The sequence below is a fragment of the Notechis scutatus genome, chromosome 7, assembly GCF_049901735.1.
Source record: "Notechis scutatus isolate UNSWTSFEM ecotype Mainland chromosome 7, rNotScu1.2, whole genome shotgun sequence".
NCBI lineage: Eukaryota > Metazoa > Chordata > Lepidosauria > Squamata > Elapidae > Notechis > Notechis scutatus.
The window spans coordinates 14866651-14884165 of NC_142015.1; the positions used below are offsets into that span (position 1 = coordinate 14866651).

A 17515-nucleotide genomic window follows, 5' to 3' on the forward strand; every position below is an offset into this window, starting at 1 on the left:
AAAAATGGGGGAGGAAAGACTCACTGCTTCCTTTCCAAAACAGCAAATCAGATCATCTTTTGCTCAGGGCGAACTTTTACAGCGTAAAAAAAAACTGACCAATTAGGGAGCAGATATCTTTGGTTCCTTCTATAAAAAAAAGAGCTCCATATTTTCCATTTCCTAGAGTCTACTAAAGCTCTTTTGCCTTGTGGTTGGACATTCTGATAACTTAGTGTCCACCTCCCAAGTCCTTCATAATTTTATACAGACATTGCAATTTGAAGCACATGTTCCTATTGCTCCATATGTTAGGACTTTGATACCGTCCTGTTCTAGCAAAGTGCACTCCCTGAAGGGTGGGCAACCTCAGCCTGCATATCTCAAGGGCTTGTCACTTTCAGTTTCCTCAGGAGCACTCTCTTTTTGTCTGGCCACAGATGTCCAGTGTGATCATCTGAGATAGTGCCTCCACTCGTGCTCAGAGAGAAACACATAGCGCAATCCCAGGTCAATATTCCTCACCCGTGCTAGGCAAGTGCTTGCAGTGTCAGGAGAGCCCAGGGCAAAACACTGAGCAAAGTGGAAGAAATGGCACAAAAAGCAGCACAAAAACATACACGTTCCTCAATTTTCAGCTGAGGGCCTCGGAAGTTGGGTGGAAGATTCACTCCCAGTGAAGGGCTAGTAGGCATTATCCGGAGAGCTTCGACGGTGCAATCCAGCCAATCGGTGGCAATGGAACGAGGGTATCCTGCTTGGAGTTGCAGGGTCTCCTGGTCAAACTTCCAATACTGTTGGCCCTTAAAAACATACACCGTTCCTGCAGAAGGACAGAGAAGTGACAGCAGCAATAGATTGACGCAAAGTTGCAGAAGACCAAGAAATGTCCCTGGAATAATACACAGTACGGGATGGTTTGGAGCAGAAGTGATACAGGTAGTCCTCAACTTACGACCATAGTAGATCCCAACATTTGTTGCTAAGTGGGACAGTTGTTAAGTGAAGTTTGCCCCCCTTTTGCGACCTTTCTTGCCACAGAGGTTAAAGTGAATCACTGCAGTTGTTAAGTTAGTGACACAGTTGTTAAGTGAATCTGGTTTCCCCATTGACTATGCTGCTTAGAAGGTCACAAAATATGACCCCAGGACTCTGCAGCCATCATAAAAATGAGTCAGTTGCCTAGCGTCTGAATTTTCATCACATGACCATGGACATGCTACAAAGGTTGTAGATGTAAAAAACTTTTTAGTGCCCTTGTAACTTCTAACGGTCACTAAATGAACTGTTGTAAGACTAGGATTACTTGTATTGCATCAGAAATAGAAATGTGGTTGCTTCAATGTCCAATATTCCAGCTGAGAATGCTATAGTCCGAACAAGAACCGAGCACATTCAGTGGCCACCAGACGTGGTCTTCAGTAGATTCTGACCAGTTCTGGAGAACTGGTAGTGGAAATTTTGAGTAGTTTGGAAAACCTGCAAATCCCACCTCTGACTGGAGATTTTACAGTATCCTTCCCTTGCCAAGCCCACCAAGCCACGCCCACAGAACCGGTAGTAAACAAATTTGAATCCCACCACTGGTGGCCACGGAAGGTTGTTAGCTGAGCATTAGCAGACAGGGAGAAAAGTGAGACTAAAATGGAACGGAGGGCGTTATTCTGACTATTGTCCATCCTTGGACAATATGAAGCAGCTTCTGCCTCCTGGAATAAAGTGATGACTAGGAAAAAACTGGTAGCCAGAAGCAAGGTTAGATTTAGTGGACAAGCTGGTGTTCTAAATTCAGGTGCATCCCTACCAGGTAGCCTTCTGCTTGCAGCCATTCATTTAGTGATTGTTTGAAGTTACAATGCCACTGAAGAAGGTGACTCACAACGGGCCCTGGCCCATACAACTGTCCCAGCATCCCCTTGGTCGTGTGATCAAAATCCAGGTGCTTGACAACCAGCATGTATTTACAATGATTTGCAGGGCTATGAGATTGCCATTTGTGACCTGCCCAGAGGGCGTCCAACAAGCAAAGTTATTGGGGGAAGCTGCGTTCACTTAATGACCACGTGAGTCACATAACAACCATGACAAAAAAAAAAGATTGTAAAACCCAGTGTGACTCACTGAAAAACCACCTTGCTTAGCCATGGAAATTCTGGTCCCAATGGTGGTTGAAAGTCAAGGACGACCTGTAGCAGTAACTCCATAAAGAAGCATCTAGAAAGGTTTGGCAAAAAGAAGGGGACCCCTTAACCTTTTTTTTTTTTACCAGCCGCTATTCAAACTCTGATTATCAGAGATGGGCTGGAGAAACCACTAGAGTTTTTTCGGCAAAGGTTTTCAGAAGTGGTTTGCCACGGCTTGCTTCCTAGGTGTCCTTCCTGGCCTTCTGTTACAGACCCCTCACATCCTGGACATGAACTGTTTCAACTCCTTCCCTCAAAACGATGCTATAGGGCAGTGATCCCCAACCTTTTTTATGCCGCGCCCGGTATACCGGCATCAACTGACAGCGCCGCCATCTTTTGACGAAAAAGTGCTTCCGGTGACTTCACCGGAAGCACTTTTTCGTCAAAAGATGGCGGCGTAGCGCTCGGTGAGCTTTTTCGGGTAGAAATGGCTTTCTACCCGGAAAAGCTCACCGAAGCGATGCGAGCCGCCATCTTTTTGATGAAAAGTGCTTCCGGTGAGCTTTCTACCCGGAAAAGCTCACCGGAAGCACTTTTTACCAAAAAGATGGCGGCGCCCAGCAACCAGCGGCCCGGTAAGACTTGTTCCGTGGACCGGTATCGGTCCGTGGACCGGCGGTTGGGGACTCCTGCTATAGGGCACTGCACACTAGAACAACTAGACACAAGGACAGGTTTTTTGCTGAACGCCATCACTCTGCTAAACAAATAATTCCCTCAACACTGTCCAACTATTTACAAAGTCTGCACTACAACTACTGTTAATCTTCTCATCACTCCTTATCGCCCCTCCCCTCCCACTTGTGACTGCATGACTGTAACTCTGTCGCTTGTATCCTAATGATTTTTATTGACTGTTTCCTCATATGATTTGATTGCTTATTGTACCCTATGACTATCATTAAGTATTGTACCTGATGATTCTTGACTCTTGACGAATGTATCTTTTCTTTTATGTACACTGAGAGCATTTGCACCAAGACAAATTCCTTGTGTGTCCAATCACACTTGGCCAATAAAAGAATTCTATTCTATTCTATTAAATGGGTGCTTTAGCACTGGCCACACCAGCACCCAAATTGCATTGTGGTGATGCTCAAAATATGCTTCCAAATGTATCCACCAACCGCTGATGATAAATCATGTTTCACCCCTATCTGCAAATCAGGGCCTTTTATTTAATGGGATGTTCCTTGGAGGAGTGCCTTTTGTGCAAAAGACCTGCCTGTCCTGCACTTCTTGAAAGGACAGGGTAGATTGGAGAGCCTGGTGGCATTCCAGAATTCCCAGGTGCTCAGAACAACATGCAATGAAACATCTAAGTCAGCCTAAGTTCAGCTTGGGGGCCACAGCCCAACTCACCATCACTTTCACTCAAGACAGAGTCAACAGAGGAAAACTGCTTCCAGGATTCCTGGAGGAGTGGGGAGGCTTCCTCTATGTGTCTTGTGGTCTCATCATAGCACCAGTGAAGGTCACCCTTGAAGAAATAGGTTTTCTGGTCTGAAGGCCAGGAGAAAGCACCACTGATGCCCCCTTGGGGCAAACCAAAGTCCGTGATTGGCCGAGGATAACCCTCCTCCACACCATTGTCCTTGAACACCCAGTAGAGAGGTCCTTGAGTAAGAAAAGGACAGAGAGAGAAAGAGGATGGTGTGAAAAACAGAAATAACTTGTTATTGAAACCATTAATTCATGATTACCTGCCCCATGAAATGGAAACTTGAAATCATCTCCCTTAGTGCCACCAGGCTCCTGGCCTCACCCGATTTATTTTAAAGAACAAAAATGAGAGGGAGATAACAAGCACGTCACAAAAGCAAATCATCAGCCTAGCATCTTCATCTCTAGAATTGTTCCCAAGATTGATGCTTTTTGGCAGTATGGCCTTCGCCTCTCAGAAGTCTCTGCATTACCTGGTGGGCTGAAGTCCTGTTTCTGGAGAAACAGTACGGAAATATGCTCATTTGTCTCAAATGAGATGGGACAGGTAGACAGCATCTGGAGGGTTGAGGGAGCGGTTAAATCTTTTGGTTTGGAGCAGCAAATAGTTGAAATTGAGGTGATGAATTGGAAGATGGTCCTGGTAATTTGCTGGTGGGCAGTGCCAATTCAAGGGTATATGGTACTCCTCACCTCCCACTGATACAAAGATTTTCATTTTTATAAGGATTTGAAAGGGGGGGCAGCAGCACTGGAGCCCCTTATTGGTGGACTTCTCAGTGGTGCTGATTGACCAGGCTTTAGTCAAAGGTTGCTGGGCAGAGTACAGTTAGTCTTTGACTTACAACCACAATTGAGCCTGCATGATGGTCCTTAAGCAGATGTGCCCAATTTTATGACCTTTTTTGTGGCAGTTGTTAAATGAATGCAGCAGTTATAAAGCAAGTCCATTGTTCGCTATAGAATTTTTTTTTTTTTTGCCTGAAATCAAAAGTAAACCCCAGTTTCTCACAAAACATATTGCAAATCGGGGCCACATGATTACAGGACACTGCAAACAGATGGATTATTACTAACTGTTTTTGGGGAAACCATCTCTCCTAATTTCAAAAGGCCACTAAGCCACCAATGGTAAGTCAAGGACTACTTGCATGTGAGATGAAACAACAAATCACTTCTTATTCTGCAGGTTTTTGTCTGGGCCTGCAGTTGATTATAAAGAGGATGGGTGTGTATTTTGTGTCTGGAAATCACACTAATTGCTTTAAAGTAATTAAATAAGACCGCTTCTTCTGTGCTTGGTCCTGCACTCCGTACATCTGCCATGGCTATTGGCTCAAAAGCACGTCACATTTTACTGGAGCAGGATGTCCTTCTGCCTTTGTCCAGCTCACTTTTCACTTGTGATCTTCTCACCACTGAAGAAGAGGATGCGATGATCTGTAGGTCTCTCATAAACAGCATCCACTTTGTGGAGGGCAGAAGGAAGTCCTCGCCAGAAACGAGTGGTCAGAACTGGTTGGGGAGAAGTGAGATGGCGGCTTTGGGACAAGCGCCAGAAGTACTGATCTGCCACCAGTGCAGGAATAGAAAAAAGAAAAAGATTAGTTTCTGTGAGGACACGGGGCATGGCACAAAGGCAACACAGTCACATAAGTAAGAGGAGTCCCTTTAGTAACTCCAACTTTGCCCCCAGTGTCCAGCTACCTTTGGCTGGAGAAAAAACTCTCCCAAGAACAGTCTTTAAGTGGAGGAAATTCAGTCCGAAAACAAAGTACAAATAAACTATAAATAAAAATCCACACAAACCACGCTGCAGCAACTAACTGGACAGGGCAGGATAAGGAATTGCAGACTTCAAAAGCCAACAAAACACACACAATTGGGAAGACACCAGGAACCCAGATAAGCCTTGACACTAAAAGATAGCTCACAATTTGCTTCCAACAAGTTGCTGTGTGCAAACTCCCTTTTTAAACACTGTGTTCTCAGCTGCAGCTAATGAAGAGAATCAGGGCCCTTTCCTCCCCTGTAAGCCACGCAACTCACATTACTCCCTTCTCCGTTCCTCCCTGTGTGCCCTAGGATGAAGAAAGGGTGGGCCTGGATCTTTCTCCAAATTCCCTCTGCCTTGCTCTACTTCTCCCCTGCTTTGCACAGAAGGACTGTGCCCTTCTCCAGTTTCTTCCACAGCCAATGGAGCCACACTCCCACTCCCCATCAGCTGCTCAGCCTCCCCCTCAGAGCCAGATTCCGACAAGGGCATGACATTTTCCATCTCAAAGGTGACTCTCTTTCCTGGCAGGTGTTTTGGGGCGTGACATGAATGAACATGAGCCTATTGAAGGCATTCAAAAAGGATAAGGAAGAATTAAAAAATAATGATCAAAGGAACTAGAAAGACAGAATGTTTGGGGCTTCTTTTAAAAAAAGGCAGGTAAGCGAAGACAAGATTGAAGTTTGTAAAAAAGTATGTATGATATGGAGGGTTTTGCCCTGCCTGTTAATACTGGAATTTCTACCCAATTAAAAAAGAGGAGTCTGACTCTGAATCTGGGTCTCTTGACTGTGTGCCCAATAGCCCCCCAACAGAACAGCACTCCGGCCTCTTTTGTGCACCCTGAGCGGACTGCTTTGTCTTCAAGGTAACTAACCTTTGAAAAAGAACGTTTCTCCTCGGATCTGAGCAACAGCATCGATGTTGGAGGTACATCGGTCAGGAAATCCTTTTCCTAGTCTGGAACAAGGATATTGGGGGAAAAAAACAACAACTCAGCCAGTGGGGCTCCTAAAAGCTGCCTTGGTTTCATTTGAGATGGAAAAGGAGGTGTGAAAATATGTACATTCTACCCCAATGTAGCAATGTGTATTGTCTTTTTATGAAGTAGATTTTGAGCATATCCATTAAATCTCCCTCTGGATAAAACCAGGGCAGAATACATGAAAAGCACATTCCCACACATCATGTCCTTACTCCAATACTGAATCAGGCTGAGTGGCAGAAGTTATTTCTATATCTCACCTGAATTTGACTAGTTCCCTCTTTTATTCAAAGCACTTTGGGTTCAACAGCTTCAGACCATGATTTAATAGCCAGGCTTACTCTGGTATTATTAACCAGGTTTTGACCACATTTTTGAACAAAATGAGAAAATATGTTTAGTGCTGGATTTCCTAGTTTATTTGTCATCATGGATGGAAAAACAAAATCCTCTTTCGGTAGTCAGAATACCTTACTTACACCTTGTCTTATTAAGAAGAAATATCAAAATCAAAATAGGGTCCTATGTCCAGTTTATAAATGCCTTTGTGAACTCCATGGCTAAATTGGGATTATAACCTGATTTCTTCAGCCTTAAATTTTAATCTAATATTATGCTATCGTTGCATAAGAAAGTGGCATTTGCTTAAATATAAACTGCTTTATCAGACAAAGACTCAAATTACTGACTATATTAACAATGATAAGAAGTGTTATTTATAAATAAGGACTTTATTGTTACCTTTTAATCTCTGCAAATTAGCCTAAAATTAACTGTAGTAAAACAAATTTGAGGCAAAGAATTGTAATGTTAGTGCATACAGTCACAGAATTGTAAAATATCTGAGATACAGGGAAATGGCGCATATATTGTGGTTTCTAAATTATGACTGATTTAGGACTTAGTGTGCTGTCTAAAACCAGATAATTGTTGTTTGTTCAACAGATCATGGTCATGATGCATCTTTCTATAGAATCTTTTACCTAATGCTGCAGAGGTGCCAAAGCTGGGATCATCCAATAGATCCGCGCAGAGGCTATCAAAAATATACCTTGATTTACCCTTCACAAATGAACAATATAAAGACTGTCTTCTAACCTGAGTGGAGGGAAATTCTGTGATAAGGAGAGAAGGCCTGGCAATGGAGTGGTTACGTCCTGCTTCTCTGTAGAATGAAAAACTTTATTCCCTGGTTAAAAAAGGAGAGAAACAAAAAAATGTATGAAGAGAAATGAAGAATGTTGGTAGCATACATTGCAGAAAATGGGAATAGAGAGTCCAGACAAATGTAGAAAAGAAGGCCAATGCAAATTAGACTGAAGGCTATTGAACTGCCGCCCACATACACACACAAACACACAGTCCATCACTAAAAGTTGGGCTGGACCTATTTCAGAACTGATAGTGGCACATTTGCATATAGTGATGAGCCACTGTCTGTTTGAATGTTTGATTCTACAGAAAATATGGGAGCTTGACTGATTGACCTTACAAACAATCCTGATAATGAGTATGAATATTATTCATTATATTACTACATAAATAATTATTATATGAATCAAGGATATTAAAATAATGAATTTAAATTAAAAGTAGGGGGGAAAGAACCACACAGTTCTTATTCACTATTTCACCTCTACAGATTAAAGAATGGGTTGGACACGCAAACCAATATCTTCAGAGTTAGCTATTGTAAGATTTTTTTAAAGATTTTAATTGCAGTACATCTCCTTTATCTGGTCTTTATCATAGCTCTTAGATGTCAAGCCTGTTGCTGGTGGATATTAATAGGAATTGAAGTCCATTGCATCTACTGGACCAAGTTGAGAAAGTTTGGCTGATCCAAAGGACTCAGGCAAGGTCTTAACTCAGAAGACAGAATGTCAGATTTGAAAGGGACCTTAGAGATTTCTAGTCCAACCCCCTGCTCAAGGAGGAGAATCTGTATTATTTCAGACAAATGGTTGTCCAATCTCTTCTTAAAAGCCTCCAGTGTTGAAGCACCTGCAACTTCTGGAGGCAAAAATTCCACTGGTTAATTATTGTTAGGAAATTTGTCCTTAGTTCTAGGTTGGTTCTCTCCTTGATTAGTTTCCATCCATTGCTTCTTGTTCTGCCTTCAGGTGTTTTGGAGAATAGCTTGACCACCCTCCACCACCCCCAGCAATGTTTATTTATGATCCCATATTGTTGCACTTACCGTAAAGCTTCTGGATTTCAGCATGATCCTCTATGTGCAACTGGTATTGCAATGGGTCTCCTACTGGTCCCTGGTAATATGGGTGCATGATTGAGTGTCTGGAAGATGAATGTGCTAAGCCAAGACTGTGCCCAAACTCATGAATGGCTACAGCAAAAAGGTCGGTGCCAAAGTCATCTGTCAAACAGTAAAAATCACTGGTTGAATGATCTGGACTGAGTCTACAAAGTGAGAGAATGAATCACAAATGCACAGAACAGAATCAAAAAGACAGCAAAAATATCATCCTGTCCAGTAATCTCCTATAAAGTAATGTATCCACACTGTTGAATCTTTATGGCATCTTGAGAGCTGTGATCAATGCTCAGTCTAGATTAGAAGGAAAAGTACCTATGGATAATGGCTGCCTCCTCTTAAAATGGTTCATCTCCTTCCTTTGTTTTTCCTTGAAATCATTTCACTTCTCATCCAAGAAACTTCTTCAGTTCTTGGATGCTCACCCAAGAAGCTGAAGAAACTTCTTGGATGAGAAGCAAAACGTCTTCAAGGAAAAACAAAGAAATTCTAGTTGAAAAAGCACTTTGAGGCAACTTTGACCTGGATGACTGAGAATCTCCATAGACATTCCTCTCCTACAATTCTCAAACTTTAGCCATTAGGTACCCCAGAGCAGAGAACTGGATTTGCCCTAAAAGTTGAATCTAGGTCTCCATCCTAGATAATGGGACCAGGTTGCATCATAGAGTGAATCTTTGGATACAGGGCAACATCCCAGCCTGCTTAGTGGATGGAGGAAAACTCAAATGGGCCAGACTAGCAGAATTATTTTATTTTTATTTTTCCAATACTGGCTTCCACCAAATCTTCCCCACATGAAATCAGAAGGACAAATTCTTCTTGGTTATGGTGAAAGTCTTAGAGTGCTGTAAAAAGATGAAATAATGGGAATAAACCCATGATCATGATCAGAGGGGGGAAAATTATTTCTTGGTTGAGGTAGACGTTAGGGGCCCTACTTGGGAAGTTTGACAAAACAATGAAAAATCCCTGTGATAGAAGAACCACTTCATAAAATGCATTAGGGAATGTATATTTACTGTGGTGTTTTTTTTGTTTGATGGTTGCCCTACTTCTATGTCACAACTTTAGCAAAGCCTCCTTCTCCTCAGGTTCATTGTAGCTCCTTTTGGGCATTCACTTGAACCCATAGAGAGGTCAGCATGGGGGAAGAAAAGTACATGCAGCCTTCAGGTCACTCAGAGGGTGTACTCACATTCAAGGGAAGTATAGTTGACCTTCAGACCTTTAGGTAAAAGTGGGGTAACAAGAGAAGACAAGGGCAGGATTCTATGCATGGCCCCATTCTGCATCCAATGTGAGCCTTCCAGGGAAACATCTGAACAGGTTTACAGTTCTTAACTACTCCACTACTCCTGAAAATCAAATCACCTGGTGAGCGGAAAGTCCATTCTTCATCCCCATCAAAATGGACAGTGCCAGCCCTCTGGGGGTCTCTGGGAAAGAAAGCATGTGCCACCATCCCACCAGGTCCATCAAAAGGATAACTGTCATGGTGATCCAGCTGGAGGAACTCCACAGAGATGTCAGCAGTGTGGCCGCCAACCTCATGAAAGGTTAATGGTATAGCTTCACTCCAAACCTTTAGGGCATAATAGATCAATACTCGCATCGTCTCTCGGCTAAGACGAGCTCTTCGGGGGTAGCTCTTCACCCTATGGGAAAAATAAAATGTGCAGGTGAAAGCAACAAGAATATCATTTGCTTTCCTAAAGCATACTAAATTTGGCTTGCTTGAAATTTAGTTTTTGGGGGGACTGAGGATGTAGTGTTAACCTAGGACATTTGCTTCATTTATGGTGAAGGGCATTCTGCAAATGCGGAAAACTGGTTTCCTCAAAAACCTTTTAATCATGCTGTGCCACTCTGGTGGTGTAGTCAAAATATTGGATTGGATCCTAAACCAGGTTTAATGAAACACAATTCCTGGCTTCACATAACAGACTACCTCCAAAACAAATAGACTTTATAATGGCTTAACACAATGCCCAGGTTCACTTAGCTGGCAGACTCCATTGCTAGGTTCATCTAACCACAATAAACCAGAAGCTCTCCATTTCCATGTTCGCCTAGTTTTCTGAACGCTGGCACTGAATGACGGTGTTTGTACAAGGTACAATTCTTTTCTCAATCTAATTTCCTACCAAGTTAGTGTTTCTCAACCTTGGCAACTTTAAGATGGGACTTCAACTCCAGTATGCTGACTGCAGAATGCTGGGAGTTGGAGTCCACCCTTCTTAAAGTTGTCAAGGTTGAGAAACATTGCATTAAGCCTACATGTGGATACCTACTTCCAGGAGATGTTTCTTTTGGTCCAAACTGAACCAGCACTGCGCCTCTCCAGACTTCTTCTCCTTTGCCACCTCTTCTTCCTTGCACGCTCTTTTAAAGAAAGCTCTGAGGGGAAGTTGGGGGTAATATCAGGCAAGGCACAGCGAGGCATCCGGATCAGACTCAGTGTGGCATTATCTGCAAGAATTCAAGGGAAGAGAGAGAGAAAAACCCCAGAAAAATTTAAACGTTCGGTCCTTGCCCTGTGTCTTTCAACTGGCTTTGCCTCAATTTCTTGGAAACAGGCAATTCTGGGGCCAGTTTTACTAGCAGAATGGCTTAAACCTAAATCTCTGATGGCATCAAAGGGTCTTTTGACCTGAAATGAACTGATTCTGCAGAGTCGCCTCCTATCATGAGATGGGTGGCATATAAATTTAATTAATAATAAATCTGAAAATTAAAGCAGTATGTGAAACATGAACCCTAGTCCTAGCTGAGACATTAATACTACACCCCATGTAGTCACAGCTAGCAAAGATATATATTTCCTAACAGAATAATGCAGATAATTTTTTCTCGATAGTTTCCCTCATTTTATTTCATTTTAGAATCCACTTTGGAAAACAAACTGTTGTAATTTTGTCTAGAAGCATAAATTCCATACTCTTCTTCACTGAAGATATTCAAGAAATGCCTGGGTCTCTCAAGAATGCTACGGTAGCATCTTTCATTGAAGTTCAGACAGTTGGACTGTCCTCTCTCATTTATGGGTTGAGAGAAATATCCATTGCGAAACCATGGCTCCCCAGGGAGAACAAGCAAGATACTAGCATCTCTCAGTTTTATTATACCTAGAATCCCAGTTTCTGCAATGCCAGCAAAACGTTGCATCACACGAAGGGCTGTTGTCACAGCTTCCCAGGTTTGTAGTTGGCCTGTAGTAGGATCTGCTGGTGGAAGGTATCCATAATGGATTAACCACTCCTAAACAAAGAGGATCAATAGAAAACATGAGGTACTATAGTCCTTACCTTTCCTCCTGAGAATTATAAATTCCTTAAACTGGGCCTCTCTAAACTAATTTGTTCCTGTTGTATATTGCTTCTTTGCCTATGCAGAAGAAAAACCACTAAATTCAATGGGGCCAATTCTCAAATACCTAGCTACAAAATTGCAGATTCTGCATTTTGTCAAAGCCCTGAAAGATTCAGCCAGATTTTTGGAATGCTTGTCTGTACCAAGTTGCTGATTTTTCATTTCTTAGAGTTTCCATTTAATTTGTGAAATGCATTTAACTTTATTAAACAACTGAGCTTTTAATTTGTTTTTAAGATGCTCTCAGGGAAGAAAAATCTCACTACTTTTCATGAAAGCCAACTCTCTAACTTGGTGATTCTTAATCTCAGCAACTTTAAGAGAGATGGACTTCAGTTTCCAGAATTCCCTAGAAAGTCTGTCGTTTAGGGAATTCTGGGAGTTGAAGTCCATATTTAAAGTTGCTGAGGTTGAGAAACACTAGTTTAATCAATGTCCTCAAACCAGCTGGAGAAGAGATGCAGCACAGAACTGGCTTGGCTTTCTCCCTTTGTAGGAGCACCTTGACAACTTAAAAATGTATGGACTTCAACCCCTGCAGCTGGGTGGGGAATGCTGGGAGTTGAACTCCACACATCTTAAAGTTGCCACGGTTGGGAAACCCCCTCTTAGATGTTACAGCTCCCCAGTTTTCAGTCCCTTAGGTTTGAGTCGCTTCAGGTTTGACTTACGATGACTTCTCCGCTCTCAGGGGTGGGCATGGGAGCAGGACTGAGGCAGGTGGAGAAAGATGGCAGCAGCAGACAGAAGAGAAGCCAGTGTAGAAAGACGGCAGGTGACTTCGTCCTTTGCTTTTCCTCCAGGTGCTGCTGCTGAGGCCGTCTGTGATATTTCTTAGGAAAACAGACTTTTCCAGCCTCCATCCAGGTGCTACTCACTGTTTTGGTGAGTTCACCACTTCTTCCAATTCTGGACAAAAAAAAAAAAGATTCCTTTTTTTCTGCAACCCAGCTAAGCTGGTTTATTTTATCTGGGGGGAAAACAAACTCCAGATACAGAATGAGATCAAGGAAGGTTCCATAAATTGGTATTATTTTATATTTGATCCAAAACTTCTATCATATCACTAGCCACTGAGGAAATGGCAAAAATAAGTGAGAACCTTCCTAACTAATCATTTGACAAATATATGAAGTTTGATTAGATCTTCTTCCTAGCAAGATCTTTCTTGAAACTCATCCCCACTAACATTCACTTCTTCTATTTTATCTAAGGGATTCAGCTCAGCAGAGGCAGCAAGCCAGCGATGCAGGGGTTAAGGCGATTCCCTAGAAACCAGGAGACGGTGAGTTTTAGTCCCACCTTAGGCATCCAAGATGGCTGGGTGACTTTGGGTCAATCACTATCCACCATTTTGACTTTGTTGACCCCATTCTGCAAACCCTTCTGCAGAACTTCAACAAGCTCTCTCAATATGAGCACATTTAAGTTCTTTCCAGTTGATTTCCTATGACTAGAGTGGCAGAGAAATCCTTGTCAGCAAAGCAAATTACAGGAAACAGATAATCTGAAAGAAAGAAAAATGGCTGAAGTGCAAGGCCATTTACTCGGACATTTGCTTTACCAGTCAGCCAATGCATGACATACTATCCAGCATAAGGATTGTTGGCACCTTTTGAGTGAAAACATTGCCGCCAGAAAACACAAATACTCAGCTTCAACTTTAGCAACATCCATCTTCCACACTTTCTACTATCTGTGAAATATGTGCTAGAAACCATTTAATTATGATCAAGAACAAAGCCTCAATACTGAAGTTTCTCCAGAGAATATCCAGCTACCTCTTTTTCTACTTTTTACAGAGTATGTCTCTGAATCCAATCTGTCAGTCACTCATCATGTCCTATTTTGCCAGTTATTGTCGTTCCCAGCTCAGTTGAACCCAGAAGAAACAGGGAGTAAAGTAGCCAGTTACTACAGACGAGAAAATACTTGCTCATCCACTCAGTACAATTTTTTTCAGAAAGGACTTGCCCTTGCCTTCTTCCCAGGGTTGAAAGAGGGTAGCTGGCCCAAAGTCAGCCAGCTGGACTTTCTGCCCAAGGCAGGAATAGAACTCATGGTCTCTTGGTGTCTAGCCTGAATCATGACAACAAATGATCTGCCTTAGAAATTATTACTACTTTTCAAATAAAAATAGGTATTGGGGAAGATAGCGACTCACTGTAGGTTCAATTAGTCTACTAATAGGCAGGTCTCAGTCATAATAGCTGAAATAATTCTGTGAGACCTAGAGAGCCATCTCTTTAGACCAACTTTTGATAGATGGATGGCTAACTTACAGCAGGAATGTCTATGGGGTAGGGGGTTGGGTGGGAGTGAGATGCCCAGCTTGTGCATTAGAAGCTCATCTCTTTCAGGAGCATGTAGAAAAGGGTGGGGTTGAATCTTGCAGGTGGCATCTTGAATCTTTTACTGTAGATTCTTTTTAATTCCAGGCAGTCTCCTCCCTCTTCCAGATCCTGCCCTTATTCTTTTTCTCTCCCTTCCTGCTTATGAAAAAGAAAAATTTTAATGTCCAGAAATCTTTATTATCCCTTTGGCATTTTGTTTTATTTTCAGCTTAATTGCCTATTGATGTCAAAGCGGATTTTTCCAATTTCTTATTTAAGTCTCTTAGTTGTCAGTATAGGGAAGGAGAGAGAAGGGAAAAAAAGCCAAGCCTTTCCCTTTTCACTTTCCTTCACTGCTTCCGACTCTTCTTTGGGAGAGATGTTATTTTTTTGTAAGTTTAAATTCCAGGGTACCTTAGTTGTTGCTTTTACAATTTAACCCGGTCAGCCAAAACTTTCACTTATCTTCCTCCTGCACATTCTTTTCCGGTCGAGTTCTTCTTTGTGGTGGCCATTTCTGACCATCGCTGCAACCACCTTCGGGAAAGGGAGTAATGGCCAGCTGAGGAGGAGAGATGCGGCTCTCCTCGACCCTGCTGGCGGTCTCCCCACTCTTCACCACCTCTACAGGGTGGCTTAGCCCCGAAACCAGCCGGCTCGGGGCGCTCCAGCGGCGAGCCCTGACAGAAACCGTGCATGATCACGGATTTCTGTCTGTTGCCAAAGCCCTTCAAACCGGAAGTCAGGTGGTATCTTGAATCTTTTGTGATCTGTCCCTCCCCACCATGGATATCCCTGCTTTATAGGGATTTTGTTGTGGGGGGGGGAGGGAGAAGGGGAAGAGCTATGTACCGTGGCTTTGTGGAGGGAAGAGAAAGGGGAGGAAGGAAGGGAAGGGAAGGGAAGGAAAAAGGGAAAGGGAAGAGCGGAGAGGAGAGGAAAGGAAAGGAGAATGAAGTTTACAAAGACAGGAATTCTATAACTCTGTTGTAGGCATCAGAGGTACTATAGATTTAAATTCAGTGCCATTCCTGCCCTCTGGGAAACAATCTCTGAGAGCCAATTCTTTGTAAAATATACAGGCTCCACATCCTCAATTTTCTACGACAAAAAAGGAGACTTGCATTAAAACTGTCACTTTAGTGATTGGAACACCTCATTCATCAACTGTGCCCAAACATCCCATCTGTGCTCTTGTATTGCTGTTTGCTAGAGAGGCTGCTGTGTTAAAGAGGCTCAGGGATGTCGGTCCGGCTACCTTCCAGGGGAAGAGACCCCGCCGGCATCCCTCAAACCAGTATCAGTCTTTAATGCCTGTCACTGTCATTCTGACTTTCCAAGTCCATACATTTTGCAATCACGCTAAGGCACAAAATGATATACGGCACGTCTCCTTTTGGTTTAACCCAACAAGCAGACAGAAATTATCTAGTTTGCTTTTTTAAAAAAATGTACAAATGAGCTTTTTTTTAAAAAAAGACCATTTTGCTTACATTTCAACAAGACTCCGTTCCCCTTGTCCCCTTCTCTCTGGTTTCTGAAGTGCCTCTCTCATTTCTAGGAAGGCTGGAAATTACAAGGAAGGTGGGAAGGTGATGTTCTCCCATTTTTGCCTTTGAAGAAGTAGGGGGGGCTCCTACTTACCTGTCCAAATGTCCCCCAAAGAGCAAGTCCTGAAGGATCCCCAAGAGCAGCTTTGCTCCACTTCTACTTTTCCTTGGAAGGAGACTGGGGTGGGGCAGGAGGGGAGGGAGGGGAAGGGAGGGGAGCGGAGACCAGTGAGCGAATCTCTTTAGGAGTGGGAGGCGTCCTTTGAAGAACTGGTCTTTCCCAGAGGACTAAACGAACCCACACCCCACCCTGCTGTGCCGGGACTGTTGGGGGTGCAATTCCTCTAATCTGTTTTTGCCCAATTTAACAAGCAACTTGCAAAGGTTTTTGCTTTACTCTTCACTATTCCTCTGGCTGCTGACCATGTTTCTTATCCCCTTTCCCTCAACTCACAAATCTGCCTTCCTTCCTTCCTTCCTTTCTTCCTTCCCTTTCCCTTCCCTTCTTTTTCTTTCTCACTGAATGTGCAGCACATGCACTTAAGGACTTGTGATTTTGTACAACACACTCAGACTTACATCCCCTCTCACCTCTTGGATCTCTTCAGAGAACCAGCCCTCCACTTCCCTCTTTCCAAACCCACCTGGCTTTTCTTTTCCCAACAGCTCACCTGAGCATTTGGCAACTCACTCGGAGCCCCTTTGTTCGATCACAACACTGGTGCCATCCCCAGCCGTAGACACCCCTCCACACCTTGTGCTAGACCCCTGCTGCATTCAACTTACCTGACGCAAGACTCGGCTCCCCAAAGGCATCCATCTGATCGAGGACTTGGTCTCTTCCACCCATCAGGGAGGGGCAGCACAGAGGGGAGCAGGAGGGCGAGTCCCGGGAGGGAGGAGTTGCCTGCAGCAGTGGGGAGCAGAGGATTAGGTCCCCAAGACCTCCTCCCAACCCCATTGCATCTCCTGCAATTGGCCATAGGGAGCAAGGACAGGATTTTAAAAATAGTTTTATTTTGTTCTTTGCTTGTTGTTTTTCTATGCATTCTCATAAGGTACATTCCTGTCTTCTTGGACACTGGAAGAAAAATGTGACCGAAATTAGGAAGTGGATCCTGAAGGAGAGAATAATGCAGTGTACTAACCTTTTCTGTCAGATTAAAAAAAAACTGGGAGAGGAGACCATCCTCCCTAAGAAAAGGAGGGCAGTTTAAACCCCCACCTCCTGCAAAGTGCTTTATGATTTAGCTGGTGTCACAGGAAAAGCCTTTGACTCTCAAATGCATCCAGCTTTTTTTTTAAGTTTGCCAACTGAATGGAAAACTAGCAAAATATTCTCCTTCTGCTGTCCCCAACACGGTGGTCTTGAGTTATGAATTCTCAGCCTTATGGCTATGTAGTCCCTTAAAGCCTCTGGAGGATGTTAGGTTGAGGGGAGAGAATTTTACATCGCATTTAAGTAAATAAAACAACAGCCACGGGAATGAGAAGAGGCCCAACCACAGTGAAGCTGTTGATTGGTTTAAAACGATAGATTTGGAGGAAACTACCAAGAAAAGATCTTCCGTAAAGCCATTCTCAATTCTTTGGCATTCAAAATTGAAAAAGCAGA

The 17515-nt window shown here is 43.1% G+C and overlaps 1 protein-coding gene across 4 annotated transcripts; it reads right to left on the reverse strand.

Moving 5' to 3' along the window:
* Nucleotides 1–2: 2 nt before the first annotated feature.
* On the reverse strand, nucleotides 3–16914 carry LOC113414481 (matrix metalloproteinase-17-like). 4 transcript variants are annotated; one of them, XM_087969709.1, is made up of 12 exons: nucleotides 15995–16078; nucleotides 15844–15916; nucleotides 12689–12926; nucleotides 11774–11906; nucleotides 10940–11117; nucleotides 10020–10303; nucleotides 8571–8747; nucleotides 7469–7559; nucleotides 6263–6345; nucleotides 5025–5177; nucleotides 3528–3782; nucleotides 3–802 (listed from the first exon to the last, which is right to left on the reverse strand). In XM_087969709.1, the coding sequence occupies exons 2-12, from the start codon at nucleotides 15903–15905 to the stop codon at nucleotides 510–512; spliced, it is 1947 nt and encodes a 648-aa protein (XP_087825835.1). In that variant the 5' UTR covers nucleotides 15906–15916; nucleotides 15995–16078; the 3' UTR covers nucleotides 3–509. The 4 variants fall into 4 exon arrangements, with proteins under 4 accessions (XP_087825835.1, XP_087825838.1, XP_087825837.1 ...); XM_087969712.1 differs by lacking the exons at nucleotides 15844–15916; nucleotides 15995–16078 and adding an exon at nucleotides 16687–16914; XM_087969711.1 differs by lacking the exon at nucleotides 15844–15916 and having other exon boundaries at nucleotides 15995–16147.
* Nucleotides 16915–17515: the final 601 nt, after the last annotated feature.